This window comes from Vulpes vulpes, chromosome 9 (genome assembly GCF_048418805.1).
Source record: "Vulpes vulpes isolate BD-2025 chromosome 9, VulVul3, whole genome shotgun sequence".
Lineage (NCBI taxonomy): Eukaryota > Metazoa > Chordata > Mammalia > Carnivora > Canidae > Vulpes > Vulpes vulpes.
This window is the reverse complement of record NC_132788.1, coordinates 88,577,879-88,604,455: the sequence shown is the minus strand read 5'-3', so window position 1 is coordinate 88,604,455 and position 26,577 is coordinate 88,577,879. Positions and strand designations below refer to the sequence as shown.

Sequence of the window (26,577 nt, the reverse complement as noted above, 5' to 3'; positions counted from 1 at the left end):
GACTTCACTGTCCCAATACAGATGGGGCTTAGATTAAATGGACACACTTGGAGGCCCCTTCCAGTACTGAGGTAGTAAAATTGGAGTTCTCACTACTGTTTGGCCAAGCACAGAGCCCACCCTAGTTAAGCATGCAAATCCTGCTCCTTTCATAAAGTTCATCTTCTAGCTCCATCTTTTATTGTCTCACCATGTTTCCTCTTCCTGGAGTAAATTCCAGACCTGTGTCTAGGAAGTACTTCCCTACTTTATTTCCTTGTCCTTGGCTTGCTGTGAGAATCACACCACATTTTGTGCCCTTCGTGAGCTTCTCCAGGGACTTTTGCTTCTCTGACTCTTCAGGCAGTGCATTTTTACTTTTTCTTCTGTTTCTCCTTCCCTCTCATTTCCCAGGTGTTACACAAGAAAACCACAGAAGCTATGTAGAGTGTGAGTGATTAAGAATGGGGGGTTTTATCGGGCTCCTTGGAAAAATGGCCGATTCTAGGTTAGGACAGGTCAGGAAGTGAAGAAGATGAACCTGGCCCACCTTGTCCATTGTGAGAGCAGAAGATATTAACTCCTGTCAAAGGACCTGGTTGCAACACTAAAGGGAAGGGGCTCCCACTGGTCAAAGATGGAATAAATTGAGCATTTCTCCCTAAAAAATTACCAACTGATAGAAACACATGATGTATGTTACAGTTCATGCTGATGATAAAAAACATGAATCAGCAAAACCACAAGTTCATAATGATACTCAAAAAAAAGGAGGAAGGGAACCCCTTATTGGTCATTTTTGGACCAATCATTATTTTGAAAACCAGTGAAGGAATGAAGAGCAGTAAGCATTTACCCAAATTTCCTCTACAAATGGTTCCTCAGTTGGTTCAATAGTGCGAGAAGGGAAGCTTCTCTCTCTAGAAATTTCTGTAAATATTGAATAAATTATGAGTGTTAATAGAATTAAAATACAATCCTTTATGAATTAATGAATCTAGGCATTGAGCATCTGTGGCTGTCAGCATCACAAGAAGACTACCAGACAGTATAGGTAAATAACAGCAGAAATAAATGAAATAAATATATCCATCTATCCATAAGTAGTCAGCCTTGAATGTGATCAAGCCCTAAGTCTAACTATCAGTTTACTAATGTATAGCGGACAGAAGAACATGTTAAATGACACCTCAGAATGGCAATCAGTAAAACTTGGATTCTGAGACACTCTTCATGACAAACAACTTGATTTCATAATGAAAAATTACGAGAAAAGGGTACCTGGGTGGTTCAGCGGTTGAGTGACTGCCTTTGGCTCAGGTCATGGTCCCAGGGTCCTGGGATTGAGTCCCACATCACGCTCCCTGTAGGGAGTCTGCTTCTCCCTCTGCCTGTGTCTCTGCCTCTCTCTCTCTGTCTCTCATGAATAAGTAAATAAAATCTTTTTTAAAAAAGAAAAATGTGATAAAAATAATGAAGATAAAACTCTAGAATGAGAGATATGAGACCCCTCAAATAAAGCACAATGTGGGGACTTTATTTGGATCCTGATTCATACTGTGACTGTGATTGAAATAATGTAGAATGACTATTATGCTTTTTGTTTTAAAAGTCTTTTTCTTTCAGAGGCACATATTATATTGATATGTTCACAGATGAAATCATGTGATGTCTGGGATATGCTTCAAAATAATAATCTGGCTGAAAGTGTGTTCATTATCTATTATTGTAGGACAAATTACCCCAGAATGTAACAGCTTGAAACAAGAAACATCCATTATTTCACACACTTTCTGAGGGCCACAGACCTAGGAGTGGCTTGGCTGGATGGTTCTGGGTCAAGGTCTTTCATAAGGTTGCATGCAGGTGGCTGGCTAAGGGCTGCAATCATCTGAATGCTTGATAGGATGGAAGATGGACTGTAAGCTCATTTATGTGGCTGTTGGGAAGAGATTTCAGTTCCTTTATAGCTGTTGGCTGGAAGCTTCAGTGTCTTACCATGTGGCAATTCTTTTAGGCTGTTCCCATCAAACTAGTTGGCCTCCATAGAGTGAATTATCCAATAGAGATTGGGAAAGCCACCACGATGGAAACCACAGTGTCATTTACAACCAGACCTTGCAAATGTTGTATCATCACTGCTGTCTTCTCTTGGTCACAGAGCCTAACTGTGGATCACAGAACAGGATCCCTGTGAGGGCCCTACACAAGAGTGTGAATATCAGGAGGGGAGGATCATTGGAGGCTATCTTGGAGGCTGGCTTCTATCAGGGAGATGGAAGAGAGTGGTGGTGAGATATTGATAAAATAAGATTCACCAAGAGTTGATAACTAAAATTTTTTGTAATAAAAAGTGGGTTTTGGGGGGGGGGCAGTGAAAGTATATAATTTAAGGATGCTTGGATTTAAATTTCAGCCCTGCCACTTATTAGTTGTGAGATCTTGTCAAGTGATGTGAACCATCTCAATCTGTTCTTCATTTATGAAATGAGGGTAGTGAGAATGCTATATCTCTTGAGCTTGTTGTAAAACTTGAAGGACACACTCCTTATGAGTGATCAAGCCAAGGCTGGTGTGCAGAAAGCACCCAATAAATACTAGCTATCAGCAGTGTTATCTTTTCTTCTGTGTCAGGCATTCTTTCTGCTAGACCTCAACCATTTGCAGGACCACTATTTTCTAGAAATCCTTTACCCTAGCTTTTTAGAGGCATATTGAGATTTTCTCTTAGAAAAGCTACCATTTGTTTCTTATCTCCTCTCTACATGTGTTTGCCTGTCAATATGCTGCAGAGTAAAGCACTTGCTCTCACTGTGGAAGTGTGTGTGTGTGTGTGTATTTGGACACGTCTTTGCTTCCCTGACTGTGTCAGCCCATTCAGAATGTGGACTAAGCCAGTGAAGGACTGCACCTCACCCACAAGCGGCTCATACATCAATGGTGCTGAGCTCTTCTCTGTCCTGAATCCCCCTCCTTCCTCCTCTCCCTGAATCCCCCTCCTTCCTCCTCTCTGTGAAATCCTTCTGTCTGTACCAAATTTGCTTGGTAAAGGTTAGGTGAGACTTTCCCCAGCTCTTGCTACTGCAACCTCAAGTTCAAAAATGGGCACACGATCCAGACCTGGGAAAATTAGCGGTCCTGTTTTTTGGCCACCCGATAGGCGCAGACCCAGACACATGACGTAGGCTAGGCTAATCAGAGTATTTCTGGGGATTTTTCTGATTAAAATATTGTGGAAATTGGTCTGGTGTAGAGGTGCCATATTTAGCCAAACAAATAAACAGGGCACCCACTTACTTTTGAATTTCAGATAAACATTGGGTATATTTCCACATTTGCTTCTCTGAAATTCAAAGTTTATTTGTTGCTTATCTGAAATTCAAAGTAGATAGGGCATTCTGTTTTTATCTGGCAGATAAAAACAGAATGGCATTAGCCATCTGACATTAGCTCTGGCCACTGGGCAGGCTGACCCAGGTAAGTGTGACACCAGTGATATAGGCAGCTGTGTGCTCAAGAGCTTGCTGGTGGGATGAAGCCAGGTGGTCCCAGGAGAGAGACACACAGAGGCCCAGCCCGGAATGCATCATTGAATCCTTGCTCCCATTTGTCCTCTAATAGGAGCCAATGACTTTCCTTTTGCTGTAGGTAGACTTGTAGGGGGTTTTTGTTTTTGTTTTTAGAATTTCTATTTGGGTACTTGAATAGTCTCAAAATACTGTGCCATCTGTGCCCTACTAGTCAGACCTAACCTTTACGGACTGCTTAATATGTAGGCTGGACTGTATTAAGCACTTTGTCTACATGATCTCATTAAATTCTCATTGTAACTCTGCATGGTCTAAATGAAGAAACTATCGACCTAATAACTTTCTTTCTGTGAAATTGTTATACCGGTATTACTATACACATATACATTGTGGTACTGTGATGTATGTACAAAAATGTTTACTGTAGTAGTATCTGAAACAATAAGACACTGAAAAACTAAATTTCCATCAGTAGGAAACTGGTCAAATGTTGATACTACCCTTAAAAAAAAATCACAATGCCATACGGGGTATTTGTTTATTCTCAGACTTGACTGAGAATGGATTCTTCCATTCAGGCAATTAAATTTGATATCCATGTGTAATTAATTTGGTAAAATACAGAGATAATTGAAACAAATACATTTTAATTGAGTTCAAGTTTTATAAAGCTACACAAATCTTCCAAGTGATTCTAAGGAAAAGTTCTCATTTAGTCATCTCCTGGGGTCACACATCCTTGCCAGGCTGTCCCAGAAATGAGTGTTGCTGTCACCGAGTGGGGGAGCAGGAGGTGGGTCAGGGCACATCCATCACCAGCCCCCGGACCGTGACTCCAGATGTGTGTTCTCAGCATCCACCACCTTCCACTGTAACTTTACATCTGTGTCCTCCTGACCCTGACCAGGAGGGGATGGTTTGATGAAGATGAGCCCTCTGCATCCCCAGGGCTGCCTCCGCATTCCGTTCTCCCTGGATGCTGACTCTAAATACACATGTCTTCAGAGTCCAAGCTTCCACAGAGCTTGGCACCGTGTTTGGAATGAACTAAAACTGTGACTTCTCTCTGCTCTTGCACACTGAAGCTGATGAAAGCATTCTTCCTCCAAGAAGCAAATTTGAATCAAATCAATGTTTTCATAAAGTTTATAGAGGATGAACTTGGATCTTTAGAAATGTCAGAAAGATGGGAAGGGCAAGGCCTACTGTTTATACACACACCATCGCATGGAGTTGAGACACAAACAAGGTACTTCTGTCCAAAAAGTGCTTGAGTGGTGGCTTTGCTCTCTCAGGTGCACAGAGCAGGTTTCCTCAGACGCCTGACTGAGAGGACAATGAACTAATAAGATATGGGCGTGAGGCGTCCTGGGCACAGACTTGCTCCGCCATGGATGGCTTTGCTGGAGGCACCTGTCCCACCTGAGGTATTTTCCAATCGTAGAGATTCACCAGTTCTGGGCTCATCTCATCTGGCATGAGTAGTGTTTTTGCCATCAAAATGATGTCATCACTAATGTGACCACCTGGTATGAAACAGTGTTTGCTGTTCACGTCCAGGAGATCTATCTTGTCTCCAATTTGGCATTAGTATTAAACAGCTGCTACCTTCAGACACTTCAATTTGATATAAATGATGTTAAGGAGAGACTGGGACCGACTCAGACAAAGTTCCCTGGTGTCTGTACTTTCTCCCCCAGATTGCAAACATCTGGGCCTGCTCTTTAATACCACTAGCCTCTTGGGCCATTCTGTTTTCATGTCACTGTCTACTTTCCACACTGGAATCAAATGGCAATCTGATTCACTGAAGCATGGGCTTAGAAGTAACAATGCCATGAGGTGTGTGCCTTCCTGTGAACTGTATTGACGGAGTGCTGTCCTAGGTTCCTGGTGTGTGTGTGTGTGTGTGTGTGTATACCCAAAATATGCAGTGAAGTTCAGCCAGGGGATTTCTCAGACTAAACTGGAGCCTGGGAGGGTCACCCCAGGGTTGAGGTTGAAGGGGTGCTGTCAGGAGGAATGATATCAGGACGAAGAGTCCATATTTCTGCTAACTCATGTTGTGGCCTCCTATCTATCCTAGTCAGGTCAGAAGACAGGTAGGGATGCCCTCTGGATCCCTGGCCAACGGGCTCCCGTACTTTGTGTTTGCAGCTCAGTGGCAGTAGGAGCACAGACATTTCAGTGAGGGGTCTGACATTAGAAGGAGACAGATGCTGCTTGTCTGTTCAGGCTGACTTTACTGACATGAGTGATGTCCCTATTTGAGAAGGCAAGTGGTATCATATCTATTACTGATAGAGCTGCCAGTAGGAGAGCCAGTACAGGGTACCCTCACTTTTAGCTTCTTAATTTTAGTTTGTCAATAAACATGTGCCTTAAGCCACCCTACAGCACAGTGCTAATTAACAAAGTCAGGCACGTTCGATAAAGGCCAGTGCTGTTCTCCAGGATTCTGTGCTCCCGGCCATTGTGAATGCCAGGTGTGAACAGGCAGCAAGGAACACTGGGTACACACACACTTCCCGTACCCTGTCTGCTCATATGCATGATCTTGTTCCATGGGACTTCACTTATAAGTCACAGGTTCAAAAGTAAAATTATTTGGAATTTTAAGAGAATGATAGTATATAGCATTAAACCAAGCACAGGGCTCTTCTGAGCACAGGGCCCAGTGTGACTGCACGGGTCACATGCCCACGAAGCAGGCCCTGAATGGGGTTGTGGCTTTGCACATGATCCTACAGACTCCATACACCCCTGCAGGCTGTACTTAGGGGTGTGGAGAAATGTGCTCCAAGTGTTGGGAGGAGCTATGTTGATGGGAGTTCAGGTATGGGCCTCAGTATTTTGAGACTCCCTTTCTTCATATTTGCTCTATTACCTTGGACAAATATTTCACCACTTCTGGAGAGTCCATTCATTGATATGACAAACAGGAACCTGATAGTACCTTTTAGGGATATTAAGAGGACCAGGAGAGGTGACGCATGAAAAGCACACGGTGCCTCGCGTACAGTTGTTATTTGGCCAATGTTGGCCACCACTGGAGGACTCGGGTGAGACAATTTCTGAAATTTCAGACAATTTCAGATGAGATGATGTTGTGACTCTCCTCCACACCTAGTGGGTGCACAATGCAGGTCTGCTGAATGCCAGTGACCTTGATGGGGCCCGTTGCTTCAGGGCTGTTAGCCTCCCCCCTAAATCCTTCTAGCCAGGACCACCAGCTCTGTGGACGAGGGATGACTTTTGTCTCCTGATGTCCACTTTTCCTATTAGTCCTCTGCTTTTAGTTGGGAGGACTCAAGCATTCGTAATAAATATGTAGACAGGGAAAAAACATGATTGCTATTATCACAGAGGGCACTATCAGTGTTGATTCAACTAAATCAAATGTGGTGGAGGGAGAGGGTTATTTCTGCAGGACCCTCCGCTGGCCTGGATGTGGTGACTGTTTCATGGAGATAAGCAGCCGTGCTGTGCCTGCTGGCGCTCGGTGCGCGGGGCTGTGGCGCTCCCGGTTATCTCCCCAGGCATTAAGCTGCACTAATTGCTTTGGAAGCGAAGCCTTTTCCTGGGCAGCAGCATATGCTGCATGAGTGCGTGAAGCCAAGATAAAAAGCCACTCTCCTCCTCCTTTGCTGAAGTTCAGTAATAAAATGGAACTGTCACCATTCCCAATAAATTGTTTATTTTAATTTAGAAAAATAATGAAAACTAGCCACCTTCTGGCACACAGTTGTGGTGTGCCTTCCTGGCTCAGGCAGTCTTGAACTTTCTGTTCTCTGTAGTTAGCTCTGGAAGACACTTGGGTCTCAGTGTTGGTGAAATCAACCATGTGTCTTTCCCCATGTAATAGAACGTGGCCCTCACAGGGCACAAGAAGTCATTTTCCGAGGCCCATCTCAGAGTGTAAAGCTGCAAACCAGGAGGTTGGCATAGAAGGTCTTTGAGAAGATATTTGAAAAATCGATTGATCTGTAGGATTTTTTTTCATGTATTTATTATAGTGAATATGAAATTGAGATAGTCTCCCATTTTTCTGTCATCACTGTTCTTTCAGATTTCTTTTCTGTCCTGTCAGTGAGAGGTCAGCCTAATACCCCCTGTGTTAAGAGAGAGCTGGAGGCCCAGATGTAGGCAGTGTCTGACTGAGGGGTTGAGAGGGGGTGAGTGGCCAGACAGGAATTGGCATCCTGCTGCTCGGAGGCACTGATGCACACTTACTCTTCCCACCGCTGGGCAGCAGCATTCCCATCCCCATTTCACAGGGAGCAAAACCAAGGCCTGAGAGCCAAAGCAACTTGACTCTAGGGTCTCATAGCTGGTAAATAGCATAACCAGAACTAGGATTCAGTCTCCTGAATTTTAGTTCAGTTTTTTTTTCCAGAGTCCATGTAGTCTAAATAGCAATTACTTACATACAATAATTATAATGTGATTGCATTAAATATGATGCATCTTGAATCTTAGTGCAAATACAATGGAGAGTAAAAGAAGTGTGTATTGATGAAGAGGCTGCAGAGCAGTGGACCAGGCCCCTTCCTTCTCTTGCAGACAGTACCCTTGGAGTACACATGGTTAGGATTCTTCCTTAGCAAATTACTTCGTGACATGAGCAGTGAAAGCAGTGGGCATTAAATCCATGTGCACCAGGAGTGTGTTGTGAAGTGCCTTACTCTGTCTGGCATGAGCACTCACACGACATAAGTAAACCACTGGATGCTATGCAGTGATTAGAAAGGGGAGGAGGGAGATGGAGGATGGAAAGAACCATTGTAATCCAGGGACAGGGCTTTGGAGGCATTGTGATGGTTGTGGTCCTCAAGGTCCTTTCCTTTCAATTATGTGGCCCAAATCCAGCTAGATCTGGTCAGGCAAAGGAGCAAATTTATTGGCTCATTTATCTGAAAAAGCCAGGCATGCCTGTTTCTAAGAGCTTAAGCCATGCTCCCTTGCTCCCTCCATTATGTGCTCTGTTCTCCTTGGCCATTACCTTTATTCAGGTGAGCTCTGTCTGCCCAGTGGCTTGATGGCTGTTGGCAGCCCCAGGCTTCTTCCCTACCTTTGGGTAATCTCAGTAGAGAGAGAGTTTTCTTCACCACATTTCAGTAGAGGTCCAGGGTTTGGGTCATATGCCCATGGCTGATGGTGCCTAGTAGAATTTGGGATGGAATTAACAAATTGGTCAAGTCTGATGAATGGGCTCACCCCTTGATCTGGGAAGGAGAGAGATGTTAGCCTCACCCAAAACATACGAATTACAAGGCGCTGGGGAGAAGGAAAATCAGAAGAGAAATGGGTGTTCAATAGGCAAAAATCACACATATCACATATATGGGTATGAGCCTTTGAATTTTCTTCAACTCAGCCTTGGTAAGTGGCTTGGTGAGGAGGAAAGGCTAGTGTAGCCCAAGTGTCTCCAGATGAATTCTACCCAATAGAATTTTATGCAACAATGGAGATGTTTTCTGATCTTCACTGTCCAGTGCAATAGCCATTAGCCACATGGGGCTATTGAGCACTTGAAATGTGGCTAGGGCCAAAACAACTGAGCTTTTAATTTTATGTAATTTTAATTAAATTTAATGTAAATGACTACATATAGCCCACAACTGCCATAGTGGACAGGGCGGCTCTTGGTGTGGAGCCACATCACTGGAGATAGTTCCCTGGAAGGCAAGGCCCCTGTTTTATATAAGACAAGAGGTGGGCTGAGGGTTAAATGCAGCCTGGAAGACCAGAGTGATAAAGCAGATTTGGTCCAGGTATGGCATAGGAGAAAACAGAGTCTGGACATGAAGGAGAGGTGAGGGAAAGAAACAGAGAGTCCATCTGTGATGTCATTTGGAAACCCTTAACCTGGGGACATATTTTTTTCCATGTAATATAGGGGCCAGATTTGTACCAGGAAGAAATAAAATCAGAGCTGATCTTGTTATAAAATTGAATTGAGGGGAATTCCATGACATGTTATTGCATTTTACACCAAGTGTCCGACAATAAAAGCAACCATTGCCTGAAGCAGTCTTTTGGCACATGACACATGGATTAAAAGAAAATGCATCCACACATGGATTAAAAGAAAAATTAAATGGGGTTGCTATGTTATTAAAAAAAAAAACAATACTGTGTAAACTTGTGTGGCTGAACACAATTAAATGCAGTTGACAGAAATGACATCAGATGGATAGAATGAACTTGTCGAGGCAGGGTCTAGCCACAGCAGTGTGAACCTGGGACTGGTTGAAGTCCAGCCTCTCTAACCTGCGTGATGGGCATGGCACGCTGCTCCATGTCCTGTAGGGTATGTGGGTACCACCCTCAGGTGACTCCTGCTGAGCCTAAGTCCTTTATGGTGGTCATTATTTGCCCACGAGTCAGGTCTCAAGGGCAGACATTCTTGGAGAAGGCAGACTGATGTGTTTTGATCCCCTCCTGCCCACCCACAGCCAGGACACCTGGGCTTCCTCAGATTTAGTTAACTGTCTAATTTGTTGACTGAGTGCTCATGAAGGGCATGCCAAGTGCTCAGCATCCTGCTGGGGCTTGGACACCCAGCAGCAAGAATAGAGAAGCACAAGGCTTGGTTCCTGGCTGTGTGGTTTGCCTGGGTCCCTCGGCCTCAGCATTTCTCTCTCCCATCACTCAAGCCTGTAAACTCTGTTAGTCACCTGTAGGCCCAGCCATAATCCAGGTGTAAAGAATAAGAGTTTGTGGCTGGTGCCTTGCATACAGAGTACTAATAAAACAAAACAAAACAAAGTAGCAGGTATATAGCAGAATGAAGGAGGCATTAGAATGGGTGAAACAGACCTGGGGTGAGACCTGGGCCAGACAACTAGGAGGTGTGTGAGTTTGGGTGCCATGCTGAGCCTCACTCTTCCCATCTGCAAAGTGGGTGGATGGAAACTTACAGGGTTGTTGTAAGGATGCAATTGCATGACACTGGCTAAGGACCTAACGTGAAGCCGGTTTCCATAACCATAGCTGCTTTGGAGCATGAGGGCACAATTGCCATGAGGGAAGGACAGCCTCAGGAAGGGGTCTTGTGGGTTATATGAATATTCCTAAGACAAACAGCCAACTTCAAATCCAGCCTTGATTCACGTTAGGTCTGTTGTCATTAAACCTGAATCTCTAGTTCTCCCACCAGAACTTTCCAGTCCAGTTTGCCACCAGACCTGCAGCCCATCCCATGATCAGTGGCCCATGCTGCTTCCTGAGGGAGCTCGGAGAGAATAGCATCTGAGAGCCATTGGCCACATCCTTGGGTCAATCTCTATGATCTATTCTTATTCTGCAATCACTTTTGGGGTTCTAAGGCAGACACACCATGAGTAGGTGTCACAGTGCTATTGGAATGCTTGGGGTGTTGATGGGTCCCAGGACATAGAAGAGAAAGACATTCCTCAGCCAGGAAATCACCAGTGAACATTTTCCATGAGCACACCCTTCCTGCCCATCTGCCTCCTGGTGACTCCTACGTCCAGTTTCTCCAGCAGACAAGGGTGTGGATGCCTTTGAGGAAAGAGTAATTCATTTCAGCAGAAAAGAAGTGGTTTTGGAATAGGTCCTTTGGAAAATAATGCCAAGCAGCTGTGCCACTGTGGACACGAGCTTTGGGGCAGTGGATATTTCACAGGATCATGTGTCCCTGGGCACATGCTTGGACCCACTCTTGCCTCTTTGTTGAGAAGCAGAAACATAATGGGCTCCACCCTTACCTCTTTGCTGCCTTTAATTTCCAGCTGGTACTGGGCTTCTGTGGAACCCAGATGGACCTTGGAGATTTTTCTGAAGGGATTTGTTTCTATTCCTGTATATTCCTTGAAGCTCTTCTGATTTCTAGCCCGGGTCCCCCTTGCCGTAATCATTCTTACCTTGTAATCCAGTCTTTATCCTTGCTCTTTGGAGATGGTTTGGGCACCTTTTGTATATCAGATGTGTGGTTGTCATGAGAGACAGAGTAGGCCATCGAACATGCCTGGTCTCAGGAATGTCACAGTCTTGAGTGGGGACAGGATCTACCCAGGCAGTTGCATATCCAGAGTTCTAAGGCGGGTCTGAGCATGGGATGCAGCATGGGGTCCTAAGGAAGCATTCTGAAAAGTCTCAGAGATGGGAGTCTGGAAAGGGGTGATGTCCAAACTGAGGTCCCAAAGGTAGGTGGGAAAAAGTGTGGTGGGAAAGCAAGGAATGGATGGAGAGTGGGTTCCAGATGAAGGAGAGCATGTACAGAGTCCTAAAAGTGATCAGCAGTAGGATAATTGAGGATAGAAGGAGATGGAGTGGGTCATGGGAGATGACACTGGAAAGGAAAGTAAGAACTTCAGAGAGATTAAGTGCCTTCTGCCAGAATTCAATGAATTTTTCCCCTAGGATGCAAAGCTGAAAAATGCATATAGAAGGTAAATTTTATATTGACTAAGTTCTTATGTTTTGAATTCTGAAGGATAAAATTGCATTATGACCATTCCAGTCTGAGACTCGTTGGCCTTAGTGTGCACCTGTTCATTTGAAGTTGGCATTTCATGTAACAGTTTGGACGCTAATGAATTCTCTACTTTATTGTTCCAGCACTTCAGGGAGCATCTGGACAAACTTTTTGCCAAAGGAATTGGAATGCTGGATATAGCTCTGAACGAGGCCTTCAACATTCTCAGTGATGTAAGCTCCTCATTAACTTGACTTACTTATATCCAGGAGAAGAGATGGAATTTTATTTTATCTTTTAATTTAATTTTTAAAAAATTGTGGACCAGCATTATGGTTAGCCTTGGCTGTCACTGAGTGGTATCTATAGGCTCCAGATGGGAGGGTGAGGCTGGCCACTTGAATCATCTCAGCTCAGAAACCAGGTCCAGCCAGTGAGGCCAAACCAACCCCCTGCTGGGCAGAGTTAATTGAGTCCTCTGAGTGGGGTTCTTGCTTGCCATGCTTGTTGGCTCTGGGGCCACCAACACTTGACTGCCTTCCAATGCAGATCTCATCTCAGAAACTTTCAGTTTCCTCATAAAGTACACTCATGTCTCATTGTGTTTAACACTGAATTCCTGCCTGTGGCAACGTTCAGCAGAAGAGCTTTCTCTGTGCGGTAGGTTTAGGGAGTGCCATAGCCATCCTTCCCCTCTTCCAGCCCTTTGCGGATTCACAATACACAGTAGCATAATCAAGATTCCAGTAAGTCCTACAGTAAGTAGTACATGCTGCTTAACCAACTGTTTCTTGCACTTTTTGGAACAAGAATCTGTTTTTCAAGTAGCACCCGTTAACCTTCCATGAAAACCTTTGGAGGGTCCTGGGCTGGTGATTCTGCTCCTTGAATACAATTGTGTTAAGCTAAAAGAGCTTGCATGTGACTTTTGTGTTCTTGCTACACCGAGAAAGAGCAGTAGGAAAATAGTGACTATCTTTATTAATGCAGGTTCTGTATCATTATGTAACTAGTATATGTCGCATGCTTTGGAATGTCAGGCACTGGGAAGCACCAGAGAACAGACTAGACAAAAGTATTTGCTTTAACGGACCTCGTGTTCCAGTGAGAAGGTTGAGGAATTATGGCCCATGAGCCAAATCCAGCCTGCATCTTGTTTTTGTAAATATTGTTTTATTGGAATGCATTCATGCCCACCTGATTATGTATCCTCTATGGCTGCTTTTGCATTACAATGGCCAAGTTGATTAGTTCCGATAGAGACCATATGGTCTGTAAAACCTAAACTATTTACCATGTGGCCCTTTACAGAAGTTTGCTGACCCCAGGTCTAATGGAAAAAGACAGATGAAGGGCATGTTCTTATGGAGAACAACAGCCCCATTGTTCTAGTGTAATAAGGACTTGCTGCTTTTTACAGTGTGGTCAAGAGAGATCTCTCTGACTGATGCCCTTGGTTGGAGTAGAGACCTTAAGGAAGTAAGGGAACAGTGATTTCATTTTGGGGAAGGAGTTTCCAGCAAGAGGAACAAGTACAAAGGCCCTGAGGCAGAGATGTTTGGCATATTTACCATACAGCAAAGAGAACAGTGTGAGGAGCAAAGTGAGAGAGAGAGAGAGTGAGCTAGGGGATGAGATCATGGAGGTAGCAGGGGCCCAACCACATGACTCATGTGGGGATTTTGCCTCTTGCTCTGTGTGGGATGGAAAGTCACTGGATTCTGAGCAGAGAATGACATGACCAACTTGAGTTTTAGCAGGATTTCTCTGGCTGTTGTACTGAAAAACAAAGACCATGAATAGCAGGGAGTCCATGAAATTATCTGGGTGACATGTACTGTGGCTTGGACCGGGGAGGTAGGGTAAAATGTTAAGAAACAGAAAAAAAAGAAAGAAAGAAAGAAAGAAAGAAAGAAAGAAAGAAAGAAAGAAAGAAAAGAAAGGAAAGAAAGAAAGAAAGAAAGAAAGAAAGAAAGAAAGAAAGAAAGAAAGAAAGAAATCACTCTAGATGTGTCAAACAGCAGGGGTTTGGCTGCATAAGGGCTGGAGAAGCTCAGAAACCAAGCAGAAAATGAAACAATTCTGTGATTAGCACCAGCAGGAGGCAGCTCCTATCTAAGGTAGGATGGACAACAGGAGGGAGGGACACACAATGAGTGACCCTCCCAGTGGCCATCCAGATAGGAATCGAAGTGTGGAGGGGCTGCCCAGTGAGAGCCCTGTGGAAGCTGGTACCTTGGAAGAGATGCAGCTATTGCCAGAAAGCACCCTTGCCCCCAGATCAGGAGAAAGGGAGACATGGCTTCGAAAAGCTTTGGCCTCTCCCTTCCATCCTCTAGTACTCTCCTTCAGATGAACCTGCTCAAAACTCCTGGAGCGCCCGGCAAATGAGGGGAGAGGCATGGAATGGGATTGAGTGGAAACAGACACTAAAGGGGGCAACAGTTCCATCGAGGTGTTGTAGGAGCTGAGAGCCCAGCTGGCAGCTCAGTGTTCTGAAGGCTCTGTGGGGCTCAGGTGTCAGCCTGCAGGTGAGCATCCGCCCACCAGCGCATGGCGCATCCTGGGAATCAGCTGTGCCCAACTCCAAATCAGGAGCTCTTCTCACTTGGCTACACTGGCCTCTCAAGCCAAGGCTGGGCCCCAACTCTAGACTGCCTTTTACCAATAATACCTATTGGCACACAGAAGGCCTGTGAGGTATTGGTCCTGAGCCAGTGTCGAGACTGCAAGGGAAGGAAAATAAGGAGGTAAGGTGCCACATCAGCACCTCGCATTAACTCGAGTTAAACCCACAGCTATTCCCTCCTGCTTTGCTGCACGGGGCTGCTGGCTACAGGCAATTCACATTTAGGTAAGGCTCGGTGTTTGGGACAGAACATCCCTGTTAACAGCTTACGAATAATTTATGAACATAGATGACCAGAACGAAGGGCCAAACTGTACCTCTAAATTCTAATTTGAACCCTGGATAGGCCCCTTCTCGGGGTTGGCGATGCCAAGCTCTGCATCTTCAGTGGGCTCTTTCGAGAGGGTCATATTGAAAGACTTCTCACAGTTATAAAATTAGTTCTCTTTTTATCTCAAAAGCCTTGTGTCTAGAGCAGGGGGAGGCTACTCTGAGCTGATGAGTCCCTTGTTTGGAAACGTGCCCTGCAGTGAATTTCTGTTTCCTGGCTCTTTGGCAGAGGTGGTAAAGGAGCAAGAGTTGGTGGATGCTTGTCATATGAAGTCTGTGGCCTCTGGAGTCAGGCAGTTTGGGCTGAGAAGCCTGACTTGGTCAGAGCTTGCTGTGCGACCTTGAGAAAACTTTACTTAGCCTGACCTTTATTTTCCTCATCTGTAAAATGGGGAGAGGAGTAGACCCAGCACTAGCCACATCATTTGTGAGGCCCAGTGCAGAATGAAAATGCAGGTCCCTTGTTCAGAACTCATTAAGAATCTTAAGAGAAAGGCAGCAAGCAGAGTGTTAAGCCAAGTGTGGGGCCTTGTGCAGGTGTGCATCTCACGCCCATGAAGCTGGCTCTGGTAGACCAGGGTCGAGGATTCCAGCCTTTCAGCAGGGCTGGGGTGGGTGGGAAGGGCCATCTCTGTGACCATGGAGACACTAGACAGCCTCAACTCTGGTCAGGGTGCCTGTGGCTTCTAGAAGCAGCTGGAGCTCTTGGTGTTTTGGTCTTAACTTCCTGCCCCAGTCCTCAGGAATGTCAGCTTCCCTTCATCTTTCCCTCTCTCCTTTTCCTTGCCCTAGTACCTTCTCTCTCCCCATCCTGTCACTTAGCAGATTTGTTCCCAGAGACACTTCCAAGCAGTGTTTCCCCATTGTGTGCCAGTTGACACTGGTCTGCCAAGGTACTCCGGCCTAGATGTTGTCGAGGTGGTGAGATGCCATCCTCCTCTCCCGGAGACCCACCATGCACCTAAGCATATTCAAGGCCTTCGAAATCCTACAGGGAACAGACCTATTCAAAATGTATTTATGCCAGTAGTCAAACTTACTGACTTGGGAACTCTTTATATCATATCAGAACCTCAGGGTTAGAATCTTGTAGAAGTCACAGCTCACCAAGCACACCTTCAGGGATAATATGTTTGTATGCTGCAAGAGGGTGTATTAACCTCCTAGCACCTCTCAGATCCAGAGAAATCACCAACACATGGTGGTTTTCTTTTCTTAAATCCTGATAACAGAAATAACTTCGAACCAGGAAAACCTTCCAAGCACCTCTTCTTTGCCTTTACCTGTGAAGCCCTCTGGGGTCTGGCCAGTCAGAAAACCCAATGGGTCCAGTGTAAATTCCAAACAGTAGAAATGGAAGGAACAAAATATTACAAGATATCCCTAATTGAGATTGGTTGATGGTTGGCACCATATTTCGAACGCACATTTATCTCAGAGAGAGAAACATTTCCATCCTGTCTCTGCCACTGGGCTTTTAAATAGCCAAACATTTTGAAAAACACAGAGATGGTTAATCTCCCATGAAAATGAAGCTTTCGCTATTTTCCACTTCATCAATATGACCTTTAAGTGATATAATTCTCTTCTGTGTATTACTCCTGCCCTTGCAAGCCAGTATGAATAGTTATTTCTCAATCACACAAACACACATTGTCCCTCTGTGTGTGTGTCTCTCTCTGTCTCTGTCTCACATACAACACACACACATTCTCACAGACACAATTGAAATTGTGATTGTGGCTGGGGCTCAGAATGGTTCAGAGGTTGCTATAACTAAATGAAGTAAATTCTGTTTTGCAATTACCTGCATTTCAGTGTCAGGATTTGCTCAGATGACTTAAAGACTTGCAGTTGTTGTACAAACGGCTTTGAAAGGAGCATTCAAATAAACTTCTAAGACCCTTCCAGCTATTGATCTCTGCTGTATTCATTAGTTTCTGTAAGAACACAGAGCTGGTTTGCTACAGTAGTTAGCATCTACCTTGTCATGTGACAACCGCAATTATCTTTTTTGGCGATGAATATGATCTTTGCAGTGATTACCTTTTAAAAATTTTTCTTAGCCAATTAAATAAAATTCGGTGACATTTCAAAGACTGTTAATCACAACCAAATGCTCTAAATGTCAGGATGCATTGAAATTTTCGCTGCTAACTGATGAATCACTGAGCTAATTGTAGTTCATCATCAGGCCCTTGTCATTGTTATTATTATGGAAAACACTTTCATCACTCCCGCTATTCAAAAAAAAAAAAAGTTCTAGACAAATATGAAGAGAAGAGATATTACTCATCAAAGCATTTGAATTTAATTGCATTCTTCAAAATTCTCCGACTGCAGATTGCAGCAGAGAATACCAGGGACTCAGCCAGAGAGGAAAGTGATGTTTTTAAATAAACAGCTCAGGGCAGCCCCTTCTTCCAGTCTGTGTTATTTAGATATCTTCATTTCCCTCTCTTTCTTGCCTTTTGTTTCGGAGAATTTTGCCAGGATGCTTTCCAGTGAGTCACATGAACAACAGTCCTAAGGTGTCTTGATTTTTTTCCCCTTTCTTCAGACTCTGTGAACTGAAGCAGAGAGATCACCTTTATTCAGGGGGCCCACTGCTGGGTTTATTCAATGATCTGAAGACTGTTGAATGCAGCTCCCCAAAATATTTCCAGAACAACCTGTTGATAGGACAGGACTCCAGCAATGTTTCTTCTTACTGCAGTAAGGAAGAAAATGCACTATGATGATAGAATCTTAGCAGTATCTCAGAGTGGAAGGGACAAAGTCATTTTTTTGAGACTATGAAGACTGATTGAAGGTAGTCTTTCAGAATGGACGAGAAGGAAGAGGCTTAAGACTGGGTGAGAATCCTAACATTCTAGTTTACTATTGGTGGGTGCAACAGAGGGAAGATTTTGAGGTCAGGGCTTTCAAGAGTCTTAGGGTACAAATTGCCCTGTGATGGTTTCTATTGAAGAGTTAATGGGCCTTTCAGGATGTTCCTGGAATAAGCAATAAAGTTATTTGCAATTTTATCTTCCTGAGCAAGAGTTTTCTGGAATAGTAGTTGATGAAGACAGTAGAACCATAGCTGCGTGGGATGGTTTTAGTTCTCAAGTATTTATACATACCTGAGAATTTCTATGATATTACAGCATGGGCCATGTCCACTCATTAATTCAAGGGTTCTGGTCCAGTTGGAGTTGCAGGAATGGCTGCCAGGGCCAGGGCTACAGTGGGGCAAGTGCCTACGGCACACAATTTGAGGAGCACTCACTCATTCTTGGTGGAAGATGCAGTGACTACCATGTGACCCTAGAACTCTGGAAAGGATGGAGGGAGGAAGAAGCAGGTGAAGGAAGTGTTGATGGAACCCTACCATGCATCTCCATCTGCTCAAGGACCTTCATCTCATTATTGGGAGGCCATAGAGTGTGCTGGGGATAGATTCTAGAGCTGGACTGCCTGGGTTTAAATCCTGGCCATTACAGATGGGAGCTCTGCAACCTTGGCCAAGTTAACTAATCTCTCCCTGCCTCAAATTCCCCACCTGTAAAATGCCGATAACGATAGTACTTACCTCAGAAGCTAGTCTTAAGTAAGTTAATACTTGCTGCCCAGCATATAATGAACATTTAACCTGCATTGTAACAACCATGTAAGCATGTTACTCATTTTATAAACGAGGAAAAGGACACTCTGAGATGAGAATTTATCACAGTTTGTGGTGCTAGGATGGGATTAAATGTTTTTCACCATAGTATGGCCGTCCATGCATGTCTTTAGGTGGCTTTGCTCTGCCCCATATGGCCCCAAGCAATTCCTTCTGGCCTGCCTTCCTTCCTCTCTCCCCCCCTTCCATCTATTCATTCATTCATCCAGTTAGTTATAGTCTTCTCTCTCCAGTTGCAACTTCAATCTCTACATCAGAATCCTAAGTACACAAAGACTAGGCATTGCATTTCACCTTGAATGCTTTATTAGCACTCTACTCCAGCAGGAACAGGCAGTGAATCCAAGAACAGTTTCCATCCCTCCCCAGTGCCCTGGTCAGCAGATGGAACTTGCCCACCCTGTGCCTTTGCATGTGCTCTTGGTCTGCTCTGGGATGACCCTCCCCTAGATTCTCACCCCCTGCAGGTGTCATTCATATGCCACCTTCTCAGTGAGGTCTTCTCTAGCTATTTTTTCTAAAGTCGCCCCCTCCTCATTTCCTATTCCCCTGGTCTGCTTTCTTTTTTATTTTTTGGTTCCCTAGAATACTTATTTACTTTGTTTTTAAGGCCCCCCCCGCCACACACACATAGAATTATAAACTACAGAGGGAAGGGATTTTTGCATGTCTCATCCTCAGCTCTGTGTGGGCACTTAGTAAATAATAAAAAATTAATGAGCAAATTTCACCAGTTATAATGGTGGGAATTTTCACTACTGAAAGTTAAAGACTTTTTGTATGTTTTCATGCCTCAGCACTGTCCTATTAATTGTAGAGTATTTATTTATGTATGTATGTATGTATTTATTTATTTATTTATATTTTTAAAATATTTTATTTATTTATTTGAAAGGGAGAGAGAATGAGAGAAGGCTTAAAGAGAGGAAGAAGCAGATTCCTTGCTGAGTAGGGAGCCTGATGCAGGGCTCTATCCCAGGACCCTGAACTGAAGGCAGATACTTCACCAACTGAGCCACTCAGGGCACCCTAACTGTAGGGTTTTTTAAAGGACATGCCGTTGCTTTGAATTGCATTAATAGCATTCATTAAGGGAATTCTATACCCTGATTCCAGAGAAGGACATCAAGTTCTGGTAACCAGTCTACCCTGTCTACTACTCACAAAGGCTGGAAGGTTTGTTTTTGTTTTCTGTGGGTTTTTTTTTTTGTGTGTTTTTTTTTAAAGATTTTATTTATTTATTCATGAGAGATACACAGACAGAGGCAGAGACATAGGCAGAGGGAGAAGCAGGCTTCCCGTGGGGAGCCTGGTGTGGGACTTGATCCCTGGACCCTGGGCTCACTCATGACCTGAGCTGAAGGCAGATGCTCAACCACTGAGCCACCCAGGTGCCCCAAGGCTGGGAGCTTTTTACAATGCCAGGTAATACTGAGAGTTGAAGGAATTTAGAGTCTCGCACACCAGTGGGCACAATCTTGGAATTTCAGTCTGTTTTACAATAGTAACATATACAAACTAATATATAATGTTACATGCGAACAAATATATATTTAAAACAAGTGCTACAAAAAGAGTGCTTGGGCTTCTAGTCTGAATTGGCATGTTCCTGACTTTATTCTCCATGTGTCCAAAATCTCCTTGATTTTACTATTTAGTGCATCAAACCAGACTCATTTAGGTTTTGAAAGATCTTGCCTGCTACTCATTCTACTGCTCATATCATGTGTTGCTAAAGGGTGATTGTGCCAATGCCTTTGGGGCTAATATCCTGAGGCACTATCTGTGCTTGAAGGTTAAGAGAGGTTATTTGTCCTAGAATCTCACTTCCCACCTTGTGTGTGTTTTCCAGAAGTCCCCTCTGTGGTCAGTATTTAGTTCCAGTTTGTCAAAGCAAATACAGAGAATGCATGGGGGGAAAAGCTTATTGTGTAGGTTCTGTTTTGCAGAACGAGCTCTTGTCTTGAGAAGCTTCCCAAGCTCTCATGCCTCTGAAGCCTCATGGATGCACAGAGCTCTCTGGCGTGTCTTTTAGTCTGACCTTGTTTCTTCCCACAGTTCAACCACACAGGACAAGGAAGCATCTGTAGCCAGGCCATCATGCTCATCACCGATGGGGCAGTGGACACTTATGATACTATCTTTGCGAAGTACAATTGGCCAGACCGAAAGGTAAGTGGCTAATGCCGGCCATGCGATGCAGTTGGTGGATGATCTGTTGTGCTGTAACCCCCAGGTTGTCCAGAGATGGGTGTCTCATGTAGACTTAATCTCATAATGACCTATGGTTTCTCAGTCTTGTATCTTCTGGTTGACCAAACCGAATACTATGGTTCTCCTTGTTTTCAAAATGAAACTTTTTTGGAGGAAAGAGGAAATTCATGAAGACATGGTCAACATGTTCAGTAAAAAGATTCTTTGAGAACTGTGCTTCGTTCATATGGGGCAACACTTTTGTTTTCCATGGAGCCAGAGCTGCTTGGTGAGTCCAGCATTTATAGATGGTAAAGTCAGCCATGTGGCTGTACAGTCATCTCCTGGATGTTTCCGTGTTTCTATGGCTCCTCCTTCTACACCCTCATTACCACCCAGAAGCTTCTCTCCATCCCCCAGGGCTGTTCCCCACCCTTGTCAAAGCTTATTCTTTGTTCAAATTCCTTCTTTGCTTTCCAGGTGACATTTATTTATCTGATGAACCCATATGTTAGGGTATCAGTGATAAATATTAACATTTTGGCACCTCTGAGTATTTAAACCCAGAGGTTCTTCAAACTGTTAGGCAGTTTGAATTCTCTGGGGAGATTTTTAAATTACGAATACTTGTTCTTTACCCCATACCTACAGAATCAAAATGTCTAAGGCTGTGGGGTAGTAATCCATGTTTTTAATCATTTCCTCTGGTGGGCATCAATCAACAGATTAACAGTTGGTAATCCCTATCTCACTGGAATGGTGGAATTTTCACAGGAAAAAGGTCAGTCAGAGAGAGTGCCCTCCCAGGAGTATCTCAAAGGCGCTCTCCTGTCCCATGAGCCAGTAGTATTACTCTGTCCAAGTCTGCCCTACTTTTTCTACTTTGCATGTTTGATTTCTTGGAACTAGACTAACCATATACACTTGGCAAGAAAAAGAAAAAAAGAAGAAAAAGACAAATGAAGGCTGTGTCTTCTGCTGTATCTAGAGAGTATGTACCCTTGAGGGAGCATGCAGTGTCATTCCATGTTCCTTTAGTCATTCTTGGTCCCCACATTTCTCTACTAACACTGACAACTCACCTCATCACATGTATGTCTGCTTTTTAAAGAAACATCCATTTTGTACAACATGGTCCTTAAATGGATGCCAAATCCTTTCCCTGGTGCTCAGCCTTGGAAACTGCCATCACTTCTGAAGCTGGAGGAAAAGTTAGTCATGCTGGGCTTCCTATGGGAATGTGGGACTCCGACATGGAACCTGCCTCAGGGATGTCCAGTTATATATATTTGGTGATTGTGGCTCCCACAATAAGCACTGCCTTTAGAACCCAACCCTTGAAGGAGATGGGAGTTCACTGCTGGACAAAGTGATTTTAGCTTAGGACTTCAGGTGATACTTTCCAGGGACGGGTAGAGGCCAGACTTACTTCTTAGATAGACATATGTCATGGGAAGGGGGCGGGGAGGGAGCATGCTGGATATGTGTCTACCCCCTGGAGCATACAGCAATGGTACTGGGCACGTGGCCAGTACCTAATGCATAATCCTAAGGTATGGCTGAGTGACTGAGGCCAGTTGGGTGGGAGGCCACAGCACTAGTAAACATGGGTAGGGACATAGACATTTATAGTCATGTAGAATGTGGATGCCGTGATATTCCATGTGTGTTGAAGGATATTTTGAATGATTTAGGACCATCTTACATAAAAGAAGAAAGTGAAAGGGCCTTTTCATAAGCAGCTCCATTAAGACCAAATAAATTATCAGATGAATCTCATATACTAAATTCTATGAATCCCTCCCACATGGTGACATCTGATGAATAGCATTGCCTAGTAATATTGGTATTTAAATATCCAGTCCATACTTGCAGGAGAGGCATAGGATGAGGGCTTCAAAGCCATAGTTCTTCAGATAAAATACAAATTTTGACATATCTTGCCAAAGGTACAATATTGATTTTTGGCCAGGTGCTTTTTTGGATTAATTGGAACCAGGATCTTGGAAATTTCAACATTACATCAAGGAGTTTCATCTACTTATAAAGTATTATTGAGTAGAAGTAGATTTGCTTTTTGTAGCAAGAAAGTCTCCTTTTATGATTAGAAATTAATAGCAGGATCCCGTCCCTCCTGCTCCATTCTGGAGAGTTCTGTGGCATTCATGTCCACATATATCCTCTTCTTGATGACTTCTCTGTGCACATGCAGGTAATGAGTCTGCATGGATCCCCAGGTTATTTAGCACTATGCTAAAGGGAGATGATGTGCATTGTCTAAGCAGTCATCTTTCTTTGTTATTCTGGATATTAGATATTTAGTAGAGGGTTCTGTTATACTGTAATTGGCAGTCTTCAAGATTATAGAAACAGCAAGTAGGTTCAGGAGAGAGGAAAATGCTCTTAAAGAGGCTGGAATGTGATTCCCCTGACTGTGGTTCTCAAGCTTGAGCCAACATCAGAATCAACTGGAGGACATGTTCCAACACCAACTGCTTATTATCCCATGCTGGGGGTTTGTGACCCAGTAGGACTGGGTGGGCTCTGAGAATGTGCATTTCTCACAAGTGCCAGGTGATGTGGATGCTGTACACCTGGGGAGCGACTACTGTAAGAAACAGCCTGAGGAACAGCATTTGGTTCCTCTGTGAGCTGAGAGCTTGCCTGGGTTGTCTTGGTTCTCTTCTGGAAGGCTTGTCTCTCCACATGGCATCTTATCCTGCAGGGCCACACTATGAGGCCTCTCCCCTCAGTGCAGTAGCCTGGACTTGCCTACAGTATATGACAGTTGGGTTCCCAGAAGGGGAAAGCAAAAGGAGGTGGGGAGCAGACCAGGAGGGCATTTGTGGGTGTCATTTTTTGAAGGTATCTACCACCTAACCAGGCAGGGCCTTGCTCAAGGCAACTGCCAAATGAAACATTTTAGAATGAGTTGGAAGAAGGAATGCATTATTGGTGATTTAACTGTGAATCTGAAGACAGCATCGTGATTGCCATGCAATGTGTCCCTTGCCGGCATTTTATTTCTGAGGGCAGAGCTATTTATTCATTTATTAGATGCCATTTACTTTTGCCTAATATCTATTGGTTAGCAGCTTAATAGCAGCTCTTACATACTTGGGATGAAATATGAACTCCTCAACATGGAAGGGACTCATTTCAGGATCTGCTCAAAAAATAAAGCTGCCTGCATTTAAATTAGAAAAATGGTTATACCCGCCACCTATATAGTTGCTCTTCCAAGTGAACAAAAAAAAAAAAAAAAAAAGAAGAAGAAGAAGAAGAAGAAGGTCATGGGATGGTTTATCATTACCTTTCCTGATGCACAAGATAGAGTGGAGAGTGGATAGGTAAGAAAATGGTAGACAAATAATTTAAAGAATCTAGCCCTATAGGAAGTCCTGTTTGTCAACCTTGATTTGAAGGAATCAGTGTGTTGTTAAAAGTTATTGAGATGCCCTTGGAAATATGTGCATTGGCTGAATTCAACAGAAGACGGTCTTGGTGGGTTTTTGCTTCCTTTCCTTTTTTTTTTTTTTTTTTGTATTTTTTTTTATTGGAGTTCAATTTGCCGACATATAGCGTAACACCCAGCGCTCATCCTGTCAGGTGCCCCCCTTAGTGCCTGTCACCCAGTCACCCACTGCTTTTTTCCACTCTAATGAACTATACTCACCACATAATCAATGGCGGAGAGCTGGGAACCTTGATGGCAAATACCTTACTCTGTGCCTTGGGGTCTCTCGTAAGCCTGGGGCAGTGCTTTCTGCTTTTCTGTCCTGAGTAGTTTCTGTTTTTCCCCTTTTCCGTTGGTGCTGCCACCGGGGCCGGGATACAGGACACGTGGATGGGATCATTCAGAACGGGAATGCACCATGGGTACCCAGCCTAGGGCTGGACCCAGTGCCTAGCACGTGGGGTCTCCATACGTGTCAGACTTAACTGCCCCTTGAATCTTGTTTTGGTGGTGACATGTGGTGGTGACCACATGGTGGTGTCACAGCTTTCATGTCACTTGAGTAAGAAATGGAGCACCCTGAAGGGAATCACATTCCCTCTTTGCTTTCCCAGGAAGCCAGAGACTCTCAGAATCCAAGGATAACAGGATACCTGGAATCCCTGTCAGCATCCCCCTGCTCAAGGGTAATCACTGTCCTTGCTGTGTGTGATGCTCCAGGGAGTGAGATGTGGCTGCAGACACCACATAACACCCCATGTCTCAACTGGCTTCTGCCGTGCATGAAGCTGTGGAACTCTGCCTGGGCGTGCAGCATGGGCAGTGGCCCTTCTGTGCGTGGTAGGCATCCCTGCACAATCTGTGCTTCCCGTGGGTCTGCGATAAGGAGTACAGGCAGCCCTAGGATGCCCCCTACACTTCCCTGACCCCGAATCTCCCTCAATGAGAGAATGCCTTGTGCCCAAATGTATGCATGAAACATAATGAGAACTCATCCTTATCAATGCCAAGGAGCAGGCTCTGTTCTAAATGCTGCGCATACACTTCATTCTCACAGAAACCCAAGAGCCGAGTACTACTCTATCCTCTTTATACAAAAGAGGAAACTGAGGCTACATAACTGATTCAGGGTTCCACATCTAGCATTCGGAGCTGAACTGACCACCCAGCATCGAACGGTAAGGCTGGTGAACCAGAATGCAGTCATGTTGAAGGGAAGAGCAAAACAAAATGACCTTGGGTCCTAGGAAGAGCTGGCCATCCATACCACACACACTGTCACCCAGGAAATAAGTTCTTTGGCTTGGCCTTCCACCCCCAAGTGTGTGTGTGTAGGGTGGAGGTGTGCAGAATGTCACGGATGTGGAACCCATCGGGGCTGCAGACAGAGAGTAAGTGGATGCCAAATGTGTGGCCTCAGGACAAGGCTGTCTGGGTGTAACTAAATGGTTTTCCTCTTTTAGAAAGAACTTCAAAGATGAGTGCTATTTCAGTTATGTGTGCTGTGTGTTCTATAATCAGCTACGTCCAGAACAAAGGTGAGGACAGTAGTCGTGAGGCCCTTGGGGGATCCTTGGTGATCTGGTAGGGATGGCATGGACGGGGAAGGGGTGGGCAAACAGTTCCCAGTTTGGGGCCTGGGGGACGCCCTTGATCACAGAATGCTTTGGAGCACGTTTGGAAACACTGTTAGAAGTCACAGTCCTTTGACCTGGGGTCACAGAGATCTCTGAGAACAGCTCTCTTGGGAGTTTTGCTCCAGGGCTGCCTCCCTTGGCATAATTTGGAAGCTGAAGCCTCAAGCCAGCCATGTCTTAGTGGCCTGAAGGAGGTGCTGGAAGACTTAGGTACGCCTACCTCCTCATCTTTCCACAGGACATGTGCCACTCTGGGGGGCAGAGTTTCTGAGCTGAGTCTGTGCTTATCCTTTTAAGAAACCAGCCTTTTCATAGTCTCAGGCAATTTGGAAGAAATTTTTTGTTATTTCCTTTTTTTCCCTTAACTACATTGTTTCCTTTTCTGGCTTTCCAGTGATTTTATAAAACTTTCTTTGCCTTCCTTTGAGCTGGTCGGGAGGAGAAGGGATTTACCCAAAGCATAGCAACTGGGGAAGGAGTTTAGGTCATATTGCTTGTAGAGGAGGGGTCTCAAAGTGCTCCTGCTCCCCCACCCCACCTGTACTCTGACTCTCCCTCATGCCATAGAACCAGATTAATGTAGGGGCTTGCGGGTGGCCGAGGATGCTGGCAAGGGACGTACACCATATGGTGTGGGGGGTGTGATTCATTCATTGAACAGGTTTGTGCTGAGAACTGACCATGTCCCAGGCCATTGGGGGTGTACTGACCA

At 44.5% G+C, this 26,577-nt stretch overlaps 1 protein-coding gene across 2 annotated transcripts in view; it reads left to right on the top strand.

The window, feature by feature from the left end:
• The window catches only part of CACNA2D3 (calcium voltage-gated channel auxiliary subunit alpha2delta 3), an 833,608-nt gene that overhangs the window by 436,321 nt on the left and 370,710 nt on the right, over window positions 1–26,577 (top strand). For both annotated transcript variants that reach the window (XM_072720752.1, XM_072720750.1), the window contains exons 10-11: window positions 12,096–12,185; window positions 20,637–20,750. In XM_072720752.1, the coding sequence (XP_072576853.1) occupies window positions 12,096–12,185; window positions 20,637–20,750 (204 nt within the window). The remainder of the gene's footprint in view (window positions 1–12,095; window positions 12,186–20,636; window positions 20,751–26,577) is intronic.